Genomic DNA, 23,940 nt, shown 5'->3' on the forward strand with positions numbered 1-23,940 from the left:
CTGCATAATTCAGTACTTTTCTCTGGGCTTTATGCAAAGTGAGGTGAATCCCATCCCACAGCACAGCAGCATCTGACATTATTTTATTCATTCACATTCATAAGGTGTGCCTGCCTTGTCTACTGATGTTTCTAAAATAGTGAGACACAAAAATTGCTTCAACCAAGGTCTGAGTGAACTCAAGCTGAAGTGTATGGACCAAGTATCTAATTCAAACCCTTCAGAGAAGCCTTCTTCCTCCTACACAGAAAGAGAAAGATGAGACTTACGGCATTTTCATCATCTCATGATGATCAAAATATATGAAGAAGTAACAAAATCTCACAATGCATTTTTATTGTTATATATAAAAAACATTTATTTCCTTGAAAAAAGATCATTTACCAAAATAAGATACTCTGTATAGAACTTCTGGGAGACTAAAAGCCATTAAAATCCTTGAGGAGGGTAGGAAGGAAATTCAAACCATGAATGGCAAAATGGGAAGCAGGTAATGACTGTTTAGTCTTGAAAGTACATGGGCATCAGCCAGCAGCAAGTTGAAAGCAAAAGGAGACATTTTCTCTCTCAGTGAGTAGTTTTTATCTGTGGAGCTCTTTTTAAGATGACGTAAATTGTCAAAGTTCATGAAGGGAGGTTCAAAAGCAAGCAACAAAATTATAGAAAGAATCTGTTTCCTCAAACACCAACACACCTTTGATAAAAAGAGGTGCATCACTCAGTAGTCTGGAAGATTATTCTCCAGATGCTTGAACAGTTTGGATAGCCCTCCAAATCATCTGGAATCAGCTACTGAAATTTGGCATGCTGAGCTAGGTAATTCCTCACTCTTCCCCACACGAGGAAGTAACATCCATGTTGTACTGTACATCCCTTGGGTGCTCATCAGAGCACATAACCTGGAATGAGTTTTCAGTGTCAGGTGTGCTACTCCCTCCCCAAGAAGACAGTTTCCAGCTATTCACTCTCAGTATTCTGTCTTGAACCTCATGGCTTTTGTACACTGCAGCCTCTCCGTATCCTCAGCCTTGGAAACTGCTCATGAATTTGACTTATTGATGATTTTCTTCAACTTCCTCCTTTGCAGAGCCAAGTTCAGGGTTTTGAGGAGAGCGTTCTTGTTGTTCAGGACATTGTAGCGATTCACTTCCACTAACCTGCTGAAATCATCTGGCTCAAAGGTGAAGTTTAGGGTACGGTAAGGGGAATCTTTTGACTCAATGATAAAGTCACCAAAGGACTTCTCTTCTTCTGACTCACGTTCAACTCCTGCAGCAAGAAAGAAAACAAAAATCACAAAAAACCCTCTGCTGTGGTAGAATCATTTTAGTTGAATTCTGCTAGGAGGATATCAGAGATAATTCTGTTAAAATTTAACTTTTCCCCTCAAAGCTCCTCCTCAGAGATATCAGCTCCTTCCAAAATATTTGGAAGCTGAAGGAGCAAAGTATTATTACCCTTTCTATTTACACTAGGCTCCAAAATACAGTACTAAAATACAATTTCATTGTGATAAATTGTTAAGTTCATCTTTGATTATTATGCTCAAAATGAGGAATATAAAGCTCAATTCTCCCTGGAAGTGCTGCTCTACACTAAAATGAAAGACAAACCTCAAGTTCAACTGGCCCCAGGAGTACCTTGCCCCTTAAATTTAAACATCAGTCTTAAAAGATGAACATTCAAGTAGTTTACTACAAATACTTTTGAGGGGCAGGGGTGTTGTGAGCCTCTTCTCTTATCCTACTCTTCAAAAAACTACTGGAAACTGATTCTGTCTTAAATGTAAATAACAATTTAATAATTACAGAGTAATATTAAAAAGAATGAAAAGAGGAACATTGACCTCACTGAATTTTCCCCATCAGCACACCCAAAGAATTATTAGAAGAGTGCTGTAAGGTGCAGCTTGCTTACCTGGAGCTTTGTACTTCTGGAAGGTGTCATTCACCAGTGGGAAATGGAGTACAATTGGAGCCTTTGGATTATTATCATCCACAAACATGTAACATTCTTTTGGCTTCTTTTCATCTTCCTCACTGAATTTGATTTTTGGAAAAGGAATTTCCCGCTCCTCACAGTATTTCTGAGTCAGCTCTAAAACCTGTTTTCAGAGACAAAAGATAATTGCAATAGAACACCAGCAACCAAGCACCAGCACCAAGATCATCTAACCAAAGTCCTCAAGGGGAAAGAGACTTTTTTAACAACAAAAAAATTAAAGAAGTGACAGAAACTCAGCTACAGACCAGTAGAAACCATTTCTGTGGCTGGTAATTTCTTTCTGGCAATACAGAAGAAAGAAGAGCAAAACTGCAACAAACATAAACAGATTGCAGCTGAAATTTTTTATGCTTTCCTAATCTAAATCTATTCCCCTTGATTGTTCTGCACTTAATAATGAACACTTGTATGTACAGAAAATAACTTGCTTGCATGAAGGAAATCACCAATAGCCTTTCTTTAGAAGCACATATCTAAGTAACAGTGATCTCACTGGCCAAACAAATAGTCTTATTTTACTTAACAATCTGTTTAGGCTTCTGAAAATTTTTGAATCTTCTTACAGTTGTCAACCTTCTATTTTCTTACAACCTTCACAGGAAAAAGCACAGCAAGGAAAGTTTGAAATGTCTTTTCATAGAAGACAGGATGAGAGAGGTGGGGCTGATCAGCCTGGAGAAGAGAGGGCACTGGGGAGACCTTACAATGCCTTCCAGTACTAAAGGAGGCTTACAGGAGCTGAGGAGTGACTTTTCACAAGGGCATGTAGTGATAGGACAAGGGGGAAACAGCCTTCAGCTGAAGGAGGGTAGGTTTAGATCAGATACGAGGAAAAAATTCTTCACTGTGAAGGTGGTGAGACACTGGCACAGTGCCCAGAGAAATTTTGGACTCCCCATCCCTTGAAGTGTTCAAGGCAGGCCAGGATGGATCGGGCTTCAAGCAAACTGGTCTAGTGGAAGGTGTCTCTGCCCATGGTAGGAGGGTTGAAATGAGATGATCCTTAATGTCCCTTCCAACCCAAACCACTCTGTGACTCCATCAAATACATTTATTTTCATTAATTTGTGAGGATTTATTTTCATTCATTTGTGCATTAGTGTTTGTATTCAGCTTCAGCTGATATGCTGCCACTGAGTATGATTCTGTGCTTTATGTTCATGTAACAATGCTCAGCTACATCTCTCACCTCAAATGGAGCTTCCCAGGAAAAGTTGAATGACAAGATGACATCCACATCCCTCTCGGGCTGAAGTACCAAAGGAAAAGGAGAGTTGATGGAAAAGCCACCATCCACTAAATACAAGCTCTCTTCCATGGGAGTCAGCTGGTTGGGAAATGCATCCAGGTGAGTACCTGTAAGACACTCCAAGTAACACAAGTAACTACATTGATTCATTACACATATCTTGGCAGAAGGAAAAACAAAGTTCATAGTAGTGTTATAAAAAGAAAAAAAGACATTCCAACATGCACCTTCATCTGAGACAGACCTATAGTCTGATGATGAGTTTGCCTTACATGATAGAACAAATAGAGCAGATCAAAATTTTTGCTATGGTGTAAGTAGGGACATATTCCCTGGCTTCAACAGAACAAAGTCAAGCTCACTTGTGTTCCATGACATTGAGATACTATATAGTGTGTTAATATTCTGTGACAGTCAGATGCACATGAACTCCTTACCTCTCCAAGTCACAAATTCCTTGATGTTAACATAATCTTTGTGAAGATACAATCCCTTCATGAAGTTGAAGGTTTCCCCACACGTGACCCGGGACTTGAAGAAATCCTGAAAGGTTTGTAACAAGGGGCCCCCAGGTATAACCAAGCGAGTCTTCAGTCGGGCCGGGTCCCGTAAATGGAATCTTCGGCAGTCATCTGCAGGAGCCACACAAGGATGCAGAACACACGCAGAATGCCAGCTCCAACACTGCAATCAGGCCTTTTTCTACAATATTTAACCAGCTGTCCCTAGGCCGAATTTGTCCTCTAATAAGGCTACTGTGATGAAATTTAACTGAGATGCATATTACATAACTGGACGATTTACTAGCCATGCTTAACGGGAAAAGCATTACTCATAAAGCATCGCCCGTATTAATGTCAAGCCCACACAAAGGAACCCTTGTGACCAAGTGACAACCACCTCTGTCACATAAGACATCAGTCAACCACACACAGTAGCATTTGTAACTACACAAAGCAAAAAGGGTGGGGTGTGCTGGGGAAACCAGGGCTGGAAAGGTAGAGGAAAAAAAAATCTCTTCCACTACTTACTATAAGGCCACAACTATGCCCATGAAAAAGTCCCAGCCTCTAAAACATTTACTTTTCATTGTAATGAACAATAAGCATACAACCAGCTTATCAAATATTACAAAAAGCAGACCATGGGGGAAATTGAAAGCCTCTTTTTCCGTGTCCTGCTCAGCAATCCAGCTTCTATTCTTCCTCTTCTCAGGATTATGATCCCTGCACCAAGACAGCTCCCAGGATGAGCCCAAATTTATAGCCAGTCAGATACAAATTCTTTTTAAAAGAAGAGGAAGGGTACTTAAGAAGCAATTTCTCTCTTCACTGTAAGAGTGATGAAAGGGAGTAACACAGAGTAAAGGAGATCTGTCCCACTCTACCCTTTGTGCTACTCTTGAAAACTACATAAAGCACCTTCTGCATAATATTATTTGTGATTATTACAAAATCAGTGATCTTTTGAAAAATCCAACTATTTTTAGCTATGTTCTTACCTACAACTTTGATAACATCTTTGAAAGAATCTAGAAAGCTCAGTCCTATACCAATCACCTTCAGGCAGATATCATCCAAGCTTGCAGCAAAAGCACTGCCCCACATTCCTGCAGGAGAGATGTGGAAGAATTTAACACTCACAAGGTTTTTTCACAGTGTAACCAAAAGGCTCATAATTCACCTGACATTTTTCATGAGGGCTGTCACTTGATCCCTACTCTAAAAGTTTGAGTTAAAACCTTGGGATTAATCATGTGACAAATTATGATGTTACAATACAATGCAGAAAACTTCCCAAGAGAAAAGCATGGAAAAGACAGTAAGAGAACAGGAAGACCAACAGTAGACATTTTTGACAAGCAGCTATAACAGAGTCATCCTGCAGACTCAGGACATCAGACTGTGTAACACTATGAACCAACTATGAACCTAGAGCTCTGGAGAAAGATTTGACATACTTTACTTCTTCAAGTTCTTTTGGAAGGGAAAAAAGACATGGACTTGAGTTTTTAAGTCCTCAAAGCAGCAGAGTTCCTTTCCCATCTCCTTATATGGTAATTCAATCATTATCATAAGATCATACCTTGTAGAAAACAAATCCTGGGCTCTGGATGTTTCTGGACAAGCCGTCCCATGAAGAACTCGCTGTCAAAATTCTCTGTTCGAACAAAAGCTCCGTATTTGCGAAATCCAACTTCATAGGGAGTGAACTCACACCACTCTAGGAACAAGCCAACAGGATATTTACTCATCTCAGAGTAAACATGAGTGAAAATACTTAACTGTTCCCACAAGGGAGACAAAAGGGACTCTCCCCCCACCTTTCACAATCACTATGGATTGCTCTGCCCCTCTTCTCTGGCTTCTATGTACATATGATTAACAAAAACTCTTGTGAAGGCTTCTGTTCCATCTTGCTCCATCTTGACTTTTTTACTACAGTAATAACCTGCCTATTTTATTTTACTTTAAACCATTTTGATGGCTCCCTTTTCCATCCCAAATGGAAGCTACATTATATTTCTCAGCTTTTCTTCACACCACAAACCACTTCCCAGAAACTACTATAGCACTGGCTTGAAAACTCAATTGACCCACTGCATCAGACTTCACTGTCTGCTTATCAAAGTGCCACCTCATGCTTCAAAGATTTCCACAGAGGGTTGAAAAAGAAGAGTCATCCATTCCAACTCCTGGGCCTGCACAGATCAACCTGACAAAACACAGCATGCATCTGCAAGCATTATCCAAATGCCTCTTGAACTGTGGCAGGTTGGATCAAATTGAATTCACTGCCATACACACACACTCCTCCAGAATAAAATAAACAAGTCCCCTAGTGGTACACTGATGAACACAAGCATTTGTGTTCCTGTCTCACTCATCTATCCCCACTTGATGCATCATATTAAAGTTGCAATGAAGGACAAGTCTTCAAATTTTTACTGTAAGAACTCAGGTCACTAAAACAATTTTGATGATGCATATTACAAGGTGGCGAATCCATCACTTTACATGAATCCTACACAATTTTTTTATCTGAGACTATAGAAGAAAGTGGTTTCCTTATCACCAGGGATTCTAATTCTTTGATTCAGACAGAGGTACACGTGTATTACAGGCATCTTCCCAGCTCCTGAAAATTTCAGGCAGTTTCTAGCAAAACGTGTGGAGTGGCCAACAGTTCTGAAACTGTTTTCTCATTTCTCCATTTTAGCCACGATGAAGACAATTGCCACCAGGATGATAAATTTTGTCAATCAGTTTCCTATTGCCTCTCACACTACCAACTGCTGCGTGAGCCATATTTCCTGTTACCATCTGTTCACTACCCAAGCAACTGGACAGATGAAATGAATTTATGGACTTTAGCAAACAAAAACAAATTTCCACGTTCATACCTGCAAAGTCACCACTGCTCATATTGGGTCTCACATTGACAGCTGCATAGATAGGATAAGGGTTCTGGGCCCATTTCACTGCTTCTTGCTGATCAGACAGCTTTGATGGATCTTCCTGGTCACAAGCAAGGAAGAAGGAGCCCACTTAAGTCAGGTAAATTCTGCACCCGTAGTTTGATAATCGGTAGCTGTTGCTTAGCATTTCTGATTAACAACACTACTAATTTGAAGTCCCTTTTTTCTCTTCACTGACCAGGTATATGGTTAGATTTGTCCAAAATATTTCTGCAGCTGTATATTTAAAACATCTAATGTTATTAATAAATTAGCTATCCCTCTGATTTTCAATCTCAATTATATCGAAAATACTGCAGAGTAACTCCATTCTGCAAAACTGACTTCATTCTGCCAGGCTCAACCTGCCCAGCACAAAAGCTATTCTTTCCATTACAGTCATTCCAAATAAACACTACATTTTTCTGTAACACTGATCCATATGAATTAAACAGTCTTTACTGAAGAAGACACCACGTTTATCCCACAGCACCACCTATACAAAGGTGGAGAGTAATTGGTTTCTTGACTCTAAACACACGGGTTGGTAGAGCTCCCATTGAAAGACAAACAGCAGTACACATCCAAACATGAATTCTTTTACCTTCTGTTGTAGGAAATACTCCACAATAAGGCCCCACAAATCTGTGAAGGAAACCTTCCGTCCAGTGACCTCCATTGCATTGAGCTCCTGGAAATAGTATTTCAGTCGTTCTGGGGAAAATGCCCCTGCTTTGCTGCTGGACACAGTACCCTGAGCTTTTCTGATTGCATCTTGAAGGTCTTTCTGTGACCAGTCAGGGTCTTGATACAGTGTTGATAAACACCTGAAAATGCTTTCATTAATGTCATCAGTAATAAAGACCCTCGTGTAAACAATAATTTTAGCTACTTATAATTAGTGCTACAGCAGTTGAGAAGCCTAGCTAAAAGAAGAGTGAAGAATCCATAAATAAAAGATCTCTGAACTCTGAAGATCTTCAGAGTACCCTATGCCCACCCACAAACCAGTTCATTATGATATATTAACTCCAGAACAAAACAACCATGATATGCTGGCTGATGGCAAGGGTGCAGCATGCAGCAATAGTGGCCACGGCTTTCACCAGAAGACAGGTCTGATTAAAGGAGAAGCTAGTTTGGACCACTGACTATCTGTACAAACAGATGTCTACTTTGTTTGAAAGTGTCTCTGAACCAAAAGAGGCAGGAAAACTAGGTGCAGAGGAGTTAATTTAACACACAAAGCTTGGCAGGAAGGAATACACTGTCAGGTTGCACAACTCCTCTATGAAATTGTTATACAAAAACAAGGGATGACTTCACCAGGAACTCCAAGAACTGAGCAACTGGAACATTCTAGCCACAGCTAATATTTCAGCACATTGCCCCAGTCCACCAAAGGGCAGGACAGTGCTGTGCCTCTCTTCAGCCTCTGTGCCGTTTGGAAGATGATGGCATGGACATTTGGAAGCGGCTTGCATGGACATGTTTCCAGTGACTTGCACCACCTCAGTTATCTTCTTGGCAAGAGCAGGGGAATGAGGAAGGTTTTTAAGTCAGTGCTCTGAGGTACTGCACAGCAGTTTCATTCATGTGACACATTCTAATACTCAACTGTCAGACTTGCACAAGCAGCAGATTCATCATTTTAGCCAGTGGCTGTATGGGTTGGACATGATATTGGATCTCTTAGACTGTTCTGGATCCCCAACAGAACTCACAGGTGAAAACTGGTAAAATACTTGATCTGCTGTCTGCCTACAGATGGCACAAATGCAATTTTGGCCTTATTTTGCATCAACACTACCATTTCACCTCTAAGTTTCTGAATCCAAACTGCATGTAGCTTACCAAGTAGAGCCAGAAATCCCACAGAGATATATTGCAGCATCCAGGAGGCCCAGCTGCTGCAGCCCAGCAAGGCTGCCATAGAACGAGGTCAGAGCTCTCATCCCACCTCCAGAGCCCAGTACCGCCACGACTGGAACCTGCAGACAGCAAACTCAGGAGTCACAACCACAGGCTTTTCACTGCCTATAAATTACAGCACTGATCCCATTTCAGTCTCATCTGAATAAAAAATAGAAATATAAACCTCTATTTCTACCTACATTACATGTAATTTTGGGTTTGATTTCAAGCTGAACTTCTTTCTCTATTTTGTAATTGAAATATATTGCTTCCTATAAAGCACAGCACAGTCATCTTAGGGACAGTCACTTACTGAAATTGTTATGTATATTATCACACATTTACCCTTACAATGCACATATAAGAGGAAATTATTCTTGTAAGAGTAGCCAAATACTACTGAGCAAGGTATCAGGATATGTAGATGTAAGTTTCCACAAATAAGTAATTAAGAATCTGTTCCTGTGGTGTGAGTTTCATTTTAAACATTCTGAAACAAAATTTCCCATCACAATTCCAAGCCCAAAGCCCAAGATATAAGAGTTCCAGTAAAGAACATATGTTCTGAAATTTCAGTTTGATTTTCCAGAACACACAGCCCCCCTCAAAATTTAAGAAATACAACATTATTTAGACTTCAGAACTGAAATGTACCAGAGATCTGTCTCACACCATAGTGAATGCAAACCACGTGTCTTGTTGGGTACAAGCAAGGATTCCTACACCGCCGTAATTATCAACCAAACCTAAAGGATTTTATCAATCCCGCCATTGGACTGTGCTCAATACCTCATCTTTTGGAGGGGATTCTTTTAAGTGAAGAGTCTTCCTCAGTGCCTCAGAAACTACTTTCTTCCTTTTGTCCAAAAATTCTCTCTCCTCTTTACAGAGATCAAAACCCAGACGTATATCAAGATCCCAAGTGCTGAAATAGAAGGAAAAAATCTTGAAATTTTGGAGGATTTGTAATCAGTATGGAAAAGCAATTTTTGTGAACACACAATCTAGGTGCAGACCTGAACTGGATCAGGTGAAATTTTAGTGTATACACCAGATATTTTGTACATCTTTTGGAACTACAAATTAAATTCTCCATGTTGTATTTCTCCTTTAATGTTTAAATTCAAAGCTCCTGTTAAACAGCACTCAGGTTCAGCTTCAGGAATTTCACAAAGGAAGAAAAGATTCTTAATAGGTGAAGAAGATTGTATGAGGAGCAATCTCATACAGTGATTGAGCATCACTGTATGATCACTGTATCAACAAGAATATAAATGAGGAGAAGAAGGATTTTAAAACAGAGGATTCTGAACTTAAGAGACAGGAGGCAACTGAACACCAATTAACTTGTTATGAGTTTGTAAAACAAGAGCAGGATCTTCAGTTGATGACTGCATACCTAATGACACCATCAGCTGAAAAGCCAACTTCTTGGTTTTCTGTTATTTTTTTTCCTTTTTACTCCTTTCTTGCACCCTTCATCTATTTTATAGTTCAAGCTCTTCACACACACAGATGTCCTCTCCTATTTCTCAGTATATTACTGCACATACTCTGGGAAGTACCTGTGCCTGACAAAACTATTTAATATTTACACCAACATTTACATACTAGGAACACAAAATTTGTACAGATGTCAGCAGGATTGACACCAGTTCAATAGATAGTATCTGCAAAGTGAAGAGTCACAGCCTTCAGAAAATTATCAAAAAAATTATCAAATATGTATTTTTTAACCTATCCTAAGAGATTGATGGACTGAACAGACTCCACAGAACAGCAAGGAGAGTCACTCAGTTCCTTCACTATGAGAATAAAGGCTTTTCCTGATCTGCAAAGGACTTTGGGTTCCTACTCACCTCTCTTCTGCTTTCAAACTCATATCCAAAGTTTTTCCCTGTGAAAAGAGAGAACACATCTTGAAATTGATAGCAATTAAACAGGTGGAACTACGAAATAGAAGTTTTTACATCAACAGAGTCACCATTTACTCTCCAGAACAGCTCCTCACCCACAAAACAACATCTCTGGAACACCTTTCCTTGCACCTATTTCAGACATTTTTATCAGTCTCCGCACAAAGCAAAAACATACTTAAAGGGCAGTGTGAAAGAAGTTATTTCTTCTATAAGTGTCTTGCTTTTCCCTTCCTGATATTTTTCTTTCACACCCTGAAAAGACTTTTTTCTTCAGAAAGTGATGAACCTCACTTCATTTTGCAAGACCCAATCATGAAAACACATCTGGAAGAACTGCACTGAGTAATCTCATTATTTCAATCTAGACATCCAAGAAAACAGCACTCCTGAGAATGTTGCCTAACTTTCCAAACACCTAGAGGCAATGGAGGAAACGATTATCTCATGCACATTAAAGCAAGAGCAAAATATTGACATTACCTCTCCCAAAGAAACGATTCTATCAACTTTTTCTCCAATAGGAAGGGAATTAACTGGTACAGTCCCCAATCCCAGAACTGTAGTATGCTTTTCAATATCAGGGTTCACACCATCCTAATAAAAAACAAGATCTTATTTGAGATACATAGGTTAGAAGTTTAAAAAAGATATGACTTTCATATGTTGAAACAGCAAACAATACTTAATATCATTATAGTTGAATATTTACCAAAAGTCCAAAGTTTTTCAAGGGCATCCTGCTTTCTGCTTGACAGGTCTTTGCTGGGGTATTTCCTTCACTCAAATAGTTTCTTTATTGTTGTTTGGTTTTGTTTTACGGGGGTTTTGTATACCTGTAATATACCTGTCTGCCACAATTAAAAAATCTCCAGGCACAAAATTTCCCCCACAAATAGTTGTACTCTGGCATTTGCCAGAAAATGCACTAACTTGTATTCCATCTTCCAAACAACATTTGGAAAAGATACTAAAAAAGGCAGCAGCATTAGACATACATTAAAAAATACCACAAAATAAGAAATAAGTTAATCCCCTTAGGGACATGTGGCAGTATGTAATTTAAAAAAATTTCAAAAGCAGAGTGGATTAAAGCTTGCCAGGAAATATTTAAGCTTTCTGCCATGTAGCAGATGGCAAGATCTCTGAATACAGAGCTGTGTGCAGATTCCTAAATGTAAAGAGGCATATTAAAAATCCCTGATATCAGAGGGCCACACAAGCCTACAGAGCCCCCAGGTGGGCTGGAGCCCACACACCAAGCACAGGGCTCAGTCCTCGGGAGGAGACTGCACCTTAGAGAAGAAACAGGCTGTCACCCTTCCCACACCAAGAACTGCAGTCAGACCAGGAACTACCCACAGACTTCACAGGTGTCTTCTGACCAATAACTGCTGTCCTGAGTCCAGTGTCTCTCTACGCTCACTGTCCTCCTCCTAATGGGCAAATAAACATGCCTTAAGGTACAGGGCAAGCAACACTCCAACATTCCTGGCCCTCTCCTGCATCTGCTAAGAGAGAAAAGCTCAGACTGAAGACCTTGTGGTCTATGGCACTTGTTGAATGAGTATGTTCTGCTAGCTACCAGAGCTGTTTGGCTGAGGTTTACCACCTGGGGCAATCTTCATGGTTGACCTCTGGGGTGTTTTTGTCTGCCTGGCTCTGAGTTTTTGACCACTCAAGTCCAGATTTCTCTCTTCAGCTCATGTTTGCTGCCTAACGAACCCCCTGGCAAAGCTGTTCTTCCAAATGCTCCTTTGTGTCCTCTTCTCCACAGCTGCCTCTGGAGTAGTCAAGATCCCCATCTGCAATCATGCTACCCAGCTGCTTGTGAGGATAAAAAACATAAGAATAAAGAACTTCCCTGCTCTCATTTCTGGAGAATGAATATTCAGTCACTACATGGGTACCTGGAGAAACTGCAAAGTAAAAGACAAAGCTCAATAAACCTCTGCAAGTGGCAACTGATCTACAAGGTTCTAATAAAAAAGAGTTCCTACAGAGTATCTCAAAAGGTGAAAGTAAAATGTCTACATGTAGCAAGCATGCGCAGAGTAATATTTTCTTAATCCCTGAGTTTGAATAGATGTTAAACATCTTTGGAGAGCATGGACTCTTATGGTAATTTCACCTTTTTACACAATGTCAAAGATCCAATGCAGTCTGACATTTTTAAAACAAACAAACAAAAAAATGGTAGTGTGTGAAAAACAAAAATAGAAAAAAAATTATCTCTCTGTAAGCTTTGTGGAATCAGCATGGATGTTTACCTGTAGGACAGATATGGTTTGCTCCAACTCCACCTGCAGTTCTGGACTCATTTCTTTATCCACATGGAAGACAAACGAGGTTCCATAATCCTTCTCATTGTCTGGTGTCCAAGGAATAGACAACTGCTTTTGATATGCCCCTGGGACAGACACCTTAACCTCACAGCATCCTGTGCATTAGAAAAAGTTTAGACCACAGGGGTCATTTGTTGAAAATCAAGTACTTTTTAAGTGTAGCTGAGACCATGAAAACCCAAGCAAAAACTCTAACGTGTGATACACAGTAGAAAATAACAAATATTATTAATTATTGAAAATACAAACAAAATGCACTTTCAAAGTCAATTTTGTAGTCAGTAAATTAGAACGCAGTGTATAGACAGAGAATCAAGTCTCCCTTCTCTCTCAAGCAACCAACATGTTGAAGAGTAGTCCTCATTTAAACTCTTCAGGCAGCCCCACCTTGCTGTTTCTCTTTTGCGTTTTCCTCTTTGTTGACCGTGCCTTGCAGACACAAACAAGGATGAACCTGTGAAAAAAAGAAACCAGCTCTGGTCATACAAGGTTTTTTTCACTTCTTCGTTGAAGTGAAAAAACCTTAAGACATTGGTTTTTTATTTCAAATAAAAACCAAGTTTCGTTTCAGTAGGACAGCATTATCAGCTCTTATTTCAAAACTAAAACCTTCCTTTCAGTTCCAGGAACTGGGTTTTTTTTACAACCAGTAATTCACAGTTACAAGTTATCAGCAACTAGGTTTTTTTACATTTTTTAAATGTATGTATGAGTACCTATTCAGAACCTGTTCAGATCCAAGCAAGCACTTCATAAATTTCTGTCCCAGCTTATCTATGTCCTCATGAAATCTGGGTCTCTCACACCATTCAGCGATCAGCTTACCCTCTAGGACGGTAGATGAGAGATTGATTTGGACACAATTGCACTAAAAGACAAGAAACTAGTCCACTGCTTGAATTAAGACTGACTTGTGAAGGGAAATTGGAACACAAAAGGTTCCCTCCCATGAAATAGCTTTCAGAACTGTGCTGTTAAATGCCACCAATTTTTCATGGGGAAAAAGAGTTAAAACTCTTCACTTCATTATCCTTATCTCCTTATTAAAAAACCTTTCTTTTAAGGAAGAAAAGAGGCAGTAGCATTTATTTTTAATGTATAACACACTGATTTTCTTAGATTGATTAACCCAAAAGAACAGGGAATGGTCCCCTACTTAATAATGGCACTGATAATAGCTTAGAAATGTGTTAAAACAAGAAGAGGGACTCTTCCTGGACAGCATCTAGTCTAGAAAACACAGTACAACCTTCAAGACTCACTTGCCTGCTAAAGATATTTGTTACAATTTTTATAACAGCCTTACAGAGAAAAACAAACAAACACAAACCTCAAAACACTGAAGCTTTCTGTAAGTTGGCATCAAGTTTAAAAATTGAGGAAGATTTTTAAATCCAAAAATGGAAAAAGAGAGGCAGATCTTGGAGAGAATAGGCGCTGTTTGGAAGTAGGACTGTAATACCCAACATTCCTTCTCCTCTTGCTACTAAAAACTTATCCTCAGGAGTAAATCAGAGCACACGTGACTCTGGCTTCCATGTACTCACCACAAGGACTCCGTTGGTCAATACTTCTGTAGGGGCATCTGAGCTGTGAAAGCAAGAGGTTTACTGTAAGGGACAACTGGTTTTAATTTTGCTTCATCCTACTTTACAAACTAGTTGGCTGAACAAGGGGTGAAAAGGTCCTCAGTGTGGGAGATCCAGGGAAACACCAAGTATATTTCCCTTCACAAAATAATGGGGTCTTGGAAAAACTGAAGAAAAAAAATTGTCTGCAAATAAATGCGTGTGCTATAAGATCTCCCCATCTCAGTTATTTTGATAACCTAGAGGAAGGCTGAACTTGGACAGACTATCAGATAGATAAAGTATACATTTGTGTATTTTGCAAGGTCCTAAAGTGGAAAACTTTCCACTCCCTAAATTATTAACCCATGAAGTGTTCAGCTACATCTCATGAAGTCCAGCAAATTTTTTTTCTTCTTTGGTACCCCCAAAATTTGGGTGTCTGAAGTATTAAGGATAATTTTGGTCACCCATTAGTGAATCAACTCAATCACCACAGAGAACTATAAAGTATTATCCTTTTTGTGAGCAAGACTATCCCCACACAGAAAAAGCAACTGACAATATATCTGCAGAGTACAAATTCCTTCAGCTCTTCAGGTAAGACTCACCATTTCTCCAAGAAAAACTCTACATCCAGCTCTTCATTAGCCTTTGAAAATAAAAGTAGGATATTGGTGACCCTTGGTCCTGAATATATCATTAAGAGACATTTTTCCAAGAGATTAGGCTTTTCTCCTGTTACATAGCTACAGTAACTTCCTGTTAAAATAACTGGGTTTATTCCTTTTATAAAAGCTCCAGTTAGATTTTGAAATGGTTAAATGTAGTCTTTAAATATTCCTCTTCTCCTGGACATGTCCTATATGACCAGACATCTACATTTGAAGACACAAGGGCACAGAAATGAGAGTTGTCTCTCAGATCCATTACTCTGCTAATGACAGAAAAAACCTCCTGTGGCTCAAAAACCACTGCAACATCATCTCTGCAACAGCTTTGACATGAGGCTTTGGGCTTCTTCCCATTTCTTATTTCAGCAGCTGCACTCTTAGCTCTTTGCTGTCTTTGTCCTCTACAGGCTTTGTTCAGGTGAAGTCTTTTCTCATCCACAGCATACAGTAAATATTTGATACCAAACCTAACACAGCTTTAAAAATAACAAAGTAGAAGCTTATTTGGGTAATTCTCTTTGCTGAGGTTGAAATTTCCATTCTCTCAACTACAAATCAAGATGACTTAAGCATTCAGCAAATGGATAGAGCTAGTGTGAACAATGGAATTACTAAGCCTCATTCCATGATCATAAATGATTTGGAGTGCTGTGACACTGCCCAACACCTCCCTGTGAACTGCACACCAGTTAGTGTGCTTCTGACCACACCAACAGTACTGCAGCCCAGTTTCTCAAGAAAACACATCATTAGCTCACCTTTAATCCAGACCTATTGTAGCACTGTGCTTGTGGCATTACAAAATAGATCAGTCTGGTGATGTGGCTTTTACCCACATAAAACAGGCTGTCTTGCAAGTCCATAAACAGGTGAACAGGGCTTGAGAGCAGCTGATCACCAATATCATCCACATGAAGCAGAGGTTAAATGTACTGAACATAATCCAGAGAAAATAAGCTTCTCTTAGGATTATGACTTATAGAGGTAACCTTTGCAGAAATAAACTTGTTTTTTGAAAACCGATTATGACAAACTAAATAAGACAGTCCCCACAATGACTACTGACTGCAAACACCTTTCATTTTAAAACCAACTTATGTTCCTCTAAGTCTCATGAAAAACTAATTCCGTTTAAAGATGTTTTAACATCCCTGAAAACCAGCAGTAATCCCAAAGTTTCTTTAGCTGGAGCACCCGAAGACTGTGGAAAACACACAAAGCTACTGGAGAACTTGGGGACATCTCCCTCGACAGTAAAACCGCGTGTACTGCCATCACCAGCTGGTTGATTTCTCCCTTCTGGCTCTCCCACAGGGGCAGGCCAGCCAGCAGGCCCGGGCAGGTACAGGCAGGGAGGAGCTGCAGCCCCGGGGCTCACCTCGGGGTCCAGCCTGAAGGTGCGCAGCAGGGGCCGGCCCAGCCTCATGCCCCCCAGGTCAAAGACAACAGAGGTGAGCTCATCGCTGACAAGGACATCCTTATCGTACAGGGTCAACTCCAGAACGTTCTGAGAGCAAACAGAAACAAACAGCCCAAGATGAAGGGGCAGAAACACCGACAAACCTGGGTAGCTGTACACAACACACACTTTGTTCATTAATCAATACCCTTCCCCTTTCCCAACCCTAAGGAAAATTCAGTATTTTCAGCAGGGCTTACAGCATAGTTAAAAAAATATTCTTCTAGTTGACATCATTTAGCTAAAGTATTTTCTCAGCTTCCCAACTAGAGGGAGGCCCCAGCTGAACTCATGTGGCAGTACTCTCCACCAGCTCCAGGCAGATTTGCCCAAGGAAGCAATAATAATTTCCACTCTTTCATGATGATTTAGTCCAGTATGTTATGGGGACCAATCACTTCCTGCTCAGCACTGTCTCAGAGATGGTAAATTCAAGAGAAACTGAAATGGATACAGTGAGGACATATGGCACCCAAATAAGAGCCTTGCAGCCACTAGTCCTCAAGGAGACAAGACTAAACTTAGAATTTTGCTGGCAGTCTCCAGCAGTAACCAGGCTGAGGTGTGATGAGCCTGGAGGGAAAGAAAAAGATCACACACTCTAAAGTTTAGCTTTCAGCTTTCTTACCAGTCAGGTCAATTACCATCCCACATTTGTCACCAGCCATTGTGGAAAGGTACTCCAGTGAGAGGGATAGTTTCTTTTTAATAGACACCTTATTCCTGCCTGGGGTGTTATCAAAGCAATAGTGCCCCACTAAAACTGATCTTTTAAAGTACAGTTTCCTTCCCCCTACCATTAGTGTCTACTTTGAGAATGAATGCTGACAATCTGAAGACTCTGTTAAATACTTTATTAGGTCCTACACAGATAGCAGATGTACAGTCTCTATCCAAGAGTTTGAATTTGGTTTTCTCAATCATGGGAACTGATGGTAAAACTTGACTGAATGAACTAGGCAGCAGTGAGCAGAAATTTAGTTCCTGTGAAAGAAGAAGCAAGCATCAAATAGAAACTTGCCTAATCAAGGAACTTCCTTAAACTCCACCAGGTAGTGCCATAACTTCCCTTTCCTGAGATGCATCACAAGGATATTTATGGAAAATTCTAGCTACAATTTTCATGAGAGAGCAGTTAACCACAGCAGTTTGTATCACTGGACATGCACAGTACAGCTTTTTGTACCACCGAAGACAACTGACAGCATACAAGCAACACTAGTTTTGAGGGTAATAAAGAACCCTTGGTTTCGAATAAGCATCAAAAGCAAACCAGTACAAAAATACAAGCAGTCCAACCTGCTCCACACAGTGTCCTTACCTTGACAGCACTATGGATTCGATACTGGAAAGTTTCATTCCATTCTGGATTCTCAGAGTTGTCAATAACCTGAGTTCGAGAGACACCGGGAGATGCAGTGGGCAGCTTTAGTTCCACATAGCAGTCTGCCTTGGACACTGCAGCAGAGAGTGAGAGGCACCAGGAAAACTTTATTCAAACATACTCTTTCCCATGAGCTCCTCATTTTCTAGATCTCATTGTATCATAGAAACGTAAAAATTTAAGGCTGGACTTCTAAAGCAAAAGCCTTTAATGAAGTAAACGTCTTTAAACAGAAGCAAAATGAGTACTAGGTGCCTATATTTCTTTTTTCTGGTTCATTGAACCAGAAAAGATCAACTTTAAAAAAAAGATTACTGCTGATACCAGAGGCCTGTTGCCTCTTGTCCTATCACTGGGCACCACTGAAATAGCCTAAGTCCAAGGGGACCACATCCACCACTGCTATACCCTTGTTCAGTCTGGCCAGGAGCTGGGCTGTTTCTATTCCCTGAAAATAAATTATTCTCTCAGAGTCCTTTTTTCTTCTATTTAGGGCCCCTTCAACAATGCAAATATGGGGACCATTCTTCACTCCAGCTGAATAGACAGGCTACAGAAAAGAACTCTTCACAACATAATTCTAGCCCTCAGCCTCTCAGGAGGCTTCTCTGTTCCCTGAACAGCTATTTGGCACTCCAAGTAGTTTGATGCTGGATGCCAGATATAAACTTCAGGCTGACTACCTTACTCGATTTAATCTGAAGTAATTTAATATAAATGAGTTCTAAAGATTCAAATGCCCCAAACAGCCCTGAGACCTTTACACAGGTGTGTAAATGGAAGGGAATATATACCATGCTATCAAAACCGGGACAGATAAAAAGCAGTTTATCCTGGAATCAGTCAACCACCTACTTCCTTTAAAGTCTGTAATGACAAATAGCAGCTACATGAAATAAAGCAATACTCTAACTGATAAAATAACCACTTAAATGCCAGAATTAAAGATTTCTGCTTCCAGGTTCAGGAAGACTATTCAGCAGGAGCAAGGGTGAAACTTGCTATGACCAGAAGAATCCAGAGAGAGGAATACAGAATGGGTCACAGTAGAACAAGTAAAGGAGCAGGGAAGTAAAACATTACCAGGACTTACTTGACCTTGTTCTGGAAAGCAAGAACAGCTGCAGCTGCTAAATCTGCGGGTTGGCCTCATATAATATACTTTATATTATATATCTAATGCTTTACATGAGAAGCTTTTGTTGAGACATAAAAGCAATGCAGTATGTGTAGGTAAGAGGCTCCCTTAACAATGCTCCCTGTGCTAGAGGCATGCACCAAGGAACCAACATGTTTTCAGAATGCCTTGAGTAAATACTTACACACATCTGTACCCTTGATGTTTCTGGCTCGGAGGACTTTGACTGTCAGGTTGTAGTAAGGGTGCTTTTCCCACTGAAAAGAGAGAAACAAGCTCAGCATTTAGCTCAACTGCAATGCCTATTCTGTAACCACACTAGTACTAGACCAGAGAAATGGATCAGAACCAGCCAGCCCAAAATATGCTATAAAGGAATCAGTTTGGGAACACACACAGCAATTTCTGTGTCCTGAAGGACAACTAAAGAAGCCTAGAAGGAAACTCAATTCCCTTTTAGCAATGCAATGAGTGATGTCTTAAGGTAACTCCTCATGGATTTCAGAAAATAAGTCTCTTATTTAGGGATTCCTCTAATTATAGATCAGTTTTTAATTGCTTTGTTAGTACAATCTTGCTGAGGGATGAACAGATGCTAAAGCTGCTCAAGCACCTTCACTTGCAACAGCTAATGTAGGAGTACTGGCTAAGGGCACATGAATGCTTGAGTAAAACCAGACATGGCAAGAATCTTCAGAGCAGAGTCTAAAGATATAAAAGGCACACGCTGTTTACAATAAGAAAACAAAAAAAGCTTGCCAAAACATTTCATGGCAGTTTGAGTTAGAAAAGACAAAACCTAAACTGATTTTTGTTCTGGACTGTTAATTGGTATCAGCATTCTAAACGTGCATGTCACTTTACCAGCACAGATAAGAATGTAATCCTTACTCTTGAAAGCTTCTGGAAGACTATTTTTGGAAAGTAATATTAATATCTAAATGCCAGGATGTGAAGTGGAAAAAAAAAGTGTGACTAGATCCTAGAATATCATGAAGGAGAAGTGGGGGGTGTGCAGCAGACAAGAAAGAACAGCTTGAGGTGATTTAGTACAGAGACTACACAGAAGTAATTGTAAAAGGCTCAGGAACAGAACGGGAGTCTGCCTCATTTTCACCATCCTAAGCCAGCTAAGGATTTTCCTATTCTTAAATCACATTTTCAAAATGCTTTTCACAAATGGTCATTACTTCACATTCACAATTTTCAAGACGGTTGGCTTGAGACCAGAGTTTAATTTTAGATATGCTAAGTATTCACTTACAATTAAACTCGACAGGATCTTCACTTACAACAAAAACTGCAGATTGACAAATGAGACACTGGAAGAGGTTGCCCAGAGAAGCTGTGATTGCCCCATTCCTCGAAGTGTTCAAGGCCAGGCAGGAGCTTTGAGAAACCTGGTCTAGTGGAAGGTGTCCCTGCCCATGACAGGGGGTTGGAACAAGATGACCTTTAAGGTCACTTCCAACCCAAACCATCATTCTTTAATTCTGTGACTCTTGAAATACTATACAAAAATGTTGGGCCTACATATCACTGACTGGGATCTCACACAGAAACCAGTGAATCCTGAATTGTTAAACTCTCCTTGAATGTTCCTTATCTGATCAATGGAAGTATACTATGTTTGTTATGCAGTCACATGCTTTGTGAGTTTTCCTTATTTTTATCTCTTGGAGATACTTGTCAGCTTTTGCAAAACAGGGGTTGACTAACACAATAACACCAAGGCATACACAATATACTGATCATTTTTGCATTAAGCAATCACCAACCATCCTGACCAACAAGCAAAGAGCAAAATCTACACAAGTCACCTAAGACTTTCCATATGCAGCTACTAAACTAAATTTGTGCAAATGAACTCCAGTTACACCATTACTAATCTTAAAAACACTTATTTGCAGAAATGACATGTTGAAGATACTCATTCCTTTGTTTCTGTGAACAAGACATGCCTTCACAGCTAATTCCACCATGACTTCCACCCTTCAGATGCTAGTTTCTTTCCTCTTTAAACCTTTCCTGATCACCTTTCTTTTATTCAATCCCTGACACTAGTTTCTCAGACAAAGGCTGACCACCTTTCTACATCACCAAGCTGGGAAATAGATTACAGAGCGAAATTCACGATTGTGTATGTTATTCTCACCGACTTCCTAAAGTTGCTGCAACTCTTCTGTTTGTTGAGACATGAAACTACATAATCACACTCCCCTGGCTGTGAAAGCAGCCTTCACTCACACAGCATGACTGTTGCCTGGAAATCAGACACTACCAGAGCAAGCACAGAGCACCATGAAAATAGCCTATCCTTTCACTGCACACCATCTGTCAAAAATGTACTTACGTGCTCAAAAGAAAGTTCTTTGCAAAGGTCTCTAACAGCTTTGATTTGCAGCTAGTCATTACAAAGCTGAGGATACATTTTCCACACCCAGATCATAATTTACGGGCATGTAACTCAACAGAAATTTCACTGTGCCCCCAAGCCTGCGCAATCAGTTATGCCAGAACCTCCTCATATGCCTTTTGGACTTCTCTTTTAGCTAAAGCACACCAAGGTCATAGTATGCTGCCAGGTGAGCTTGCAGAATAATGAGGCATGGGAGTATCAGATATGCCCTATCTGAATAAACAGGGAAAAGGCAGGCAAGAATTCCACATGGGAAATGGGCAACAACTGCTGCTGACAGCTCTGCCTGTACCATTATACACGACAGCACACCGATGTACGTGACTGATGCAAGCAGCTAACTTCTGCTCTGCATGTCAATGATTTTCCAGAATCCCTGCTTTTCCAGAGTTGAGGAGTGCATCTGAAGCAAAGGAAGAAAAGCCCCCTTTAAATCCTAAAATGAGGGTACAAGGCTGAATTTTCACGTACTTAACTTTCTGTACCTTTCATCTAATCTGAAGATGCTGATGCAGCAGGAAGTGACCAGAACAAGTCACCCCAGCTACAGGACCCAGTAGTCTTTACTTTCACATTGTCCAGGATATCTGTCTTTATACAGTGGGACCTAAGTGCTGGGATCCACCTCACAGGCCTCAGTGCATGTAGAGGACTCACCATAAGCCTGCCACATTCATTACAGAAACGCTGTCATAGCCAACAGAAACACAACTTCTAAGCCGTATTTTGTGCTCACAGCTATTGGGAAAATTAAGTAGCTCAAAGAAATGTTCAGTTTACCAGTGGAGCAGTTTCTCCCCATCCTGCTCCTGCTCCCAAAGAAACACAGCTGCACATCATTCCCTTCCTGTGGCCCAAGTGGCCCAAGTTTGCTTTTAAAGCCCAAAGCAAAGCCCTGGCTTTCCTGGGCACCCCTTGCCTGTCCCTCCTCTCCCAGAGCACACATCTGCAGCTGTGAGAGGAGACTCACACACCCAGCCCTGAGAACCAGGGTCTTCTGGCAGGCAGGATTTACAGCCAGCCAGGACATGAGCAGTGCCAGCAGCTCAGTAACACAACGGCAGTCAAACACAAGTCTTACCCTCAATTGATTGTTGTTTGCCTTTACAAGTGAATCTAAGGCTAAACTCTGGAAAATTAAAGCAGTTTGATCATGTTAAAGTTACCTACAAAGCCAAAAGGGTGATCTGCTGCCCCACCCCTTTCTCAACTGCTATCAATTAGTCAATACAAAAATCTCTCCCTACAGCCAACAAAATTTTGGTAATTTTTTTATTTATTTAAATAGCGAGTGCCTGAGATAAAAGATATTCAGTAGTTGACAAGTTAATGGAGGCTAACATGAGCCTTTTCTAACCTGATCTCCTAAGTACTAAACAATATTAAAAAGTCAACAAAATTATTTTTATCACACAGCAAGCAGAAATGCAGAAAGCTATACAAGCAACAAGTTGTTGTCTTGGGATAATTAATGGTCACCTCGATTTCAAGTTGTATATTGAGCAATTGGCGTGATAGGATACGACAGGGGTGATCAGCTTACCGATCAAAACTCCAGTCACAAGCTCCTTCACAAACATTTAGCTTAATTCAAAACTGAGGTTTATTAGCCTGACCATTTTACACAGTGAAATTATTTCCCTCCAGTTAAAGGACAAAGCCATCAAAACCACTTTATCTGTTGTGGTTGCATTGCATTAGGAACGGGGGCTGAAGCCATCATTAGTCTTTGTCTACCTGAGATCATTAATCCCAGCAGGATAACACAGAAAGCAGATCAGAAGACAACTGTAGTCAAGGTTATTTTGCAAGAAAACACATAAGCATGATTTTGTCTCTGCTGATGAAAAGTGCAATATTCTGGACTCTCCCCCCAAAAAAGTACTTGGCGTCAACCCAACTCTGCTCCCCAAAACCTAAGGAAACACAGACCCGCTCTGGATTACCTCAGCAGACCCCCAAATTTAATAAACGCCTGAAATCTCCATTAACACGCCCATTAAGAGAAAAGTTTGGAAAGCAATAAGCTTTAACTCCTGCGGAGGTGCGGGCCGGTTTTCCCCACGTGCAGCCACAGGACGCCGCTCCGAGCACAGCCGCCAAGGAATTCCACCTCAGGGGCGGCGGCACGGCTCGTCTTACCCGCCAGTGACAGGACCCAGCGTCCTTCCTCTCCTTCCTCTGGAAAAGCACCGCTGCCACAAAAGGCAGCACTCGGGGTGGCAGTGGGCCCCGCAGCACCTCGTGGAACATGGGGAGAACGTCCTGCTGTCTCTGCAAGAATTCTGACAGGGAAACCCGCAGACCAAGGAGACTCTCGGAGCGCGCTTTCCCTCGGGCTCATCTGGAGTTTTGCGCAGGAGCGGCCTGAGCTCGGCTGTGAGGGGCGGAGGTGTGGCCCGCACTTGCCAAA

At 40.7% G+C, this 23,940-nt stretch overlaps 1 protein-coding gene across 3 annotated transcripts; it reads right to left on the reverse strand.

Moving 5' to 3' along the window:
- Window positions 1-345: 345 nt before the first annotated feature.
- Window positions 346-23,899, reverse strand: PLA2G4F (phospholipase A2 group IVF). 3 transcript variants are annotated; one of them, XM_063398595.1, is made up of 20 exons: window positions 23,670-23,899; window positions 19,293-19,365; window positions 17,908-18,044; window positions 16,506-16,634; window positions 15,065-15,105; window positions 14,433-14,475; window positions 13,273-13,339; window positions 12,811-12,980; window positions 11,024-11,137; window positions 10,484-10,521; window positions 9,414-9,549; window positions 8,565-8,701; window positions 7,315-7,537; window positions 6,657-6,771; window positions 5,339-5,476; window positions 4,755-4,862; window positions 3,691-3,885; window positions 3,194-3,360; window positions 1,918-2,104; window positions 346-1,269 (listed from the first exon to the last, which is right to left on the reverse strand). In XM_063398595.1, exons 1-20 carry the CDS (start codon window positions 23,778-23,780, stop codon window positions 1,040-1,042), a joined length of 2,559 nt encoding a protein of 852 aa, XP_063254665.1. In that variant the 5' UTR covers window positions 23,781-23,899; the 3' UTR covers window positions 346-1,039. The 3 variants fall into 3 exon arrangements, with proteins under 3 accessions (XP_063254665.1, XP_063254667.1, XP_063254666.1); XM_063398597.1 differs by lacking the exon at window positions 346-1,269 and having other exon boundaries at window positions 1,967-2,104; window positions 3,194-3,331; XM_063398596.1 differs by lacking the exon at window positions 346-1,269 and having other exon boundaries at window positions 1,967-2,104; window positions 3,194-3,370.
- Window positions 23,900-23,940: the final 41 nt, after the last annotated feature.

This window comes from Prinia subflava, chromosome 5, assembly GCF_021018805.1.
Source record: "Prinia subflava isolate CZ2003 ecotype Zambia chromosome 5, Cam_Psub_1.2, whole genome shotgun sequence".
In the NCBI taxonomy this organism is placed as follows: Eukaryota; Metazoa; Chordata; class Aves; order Passeriformes; family Cisticolidae; genus Prinia; species Prinia subflava.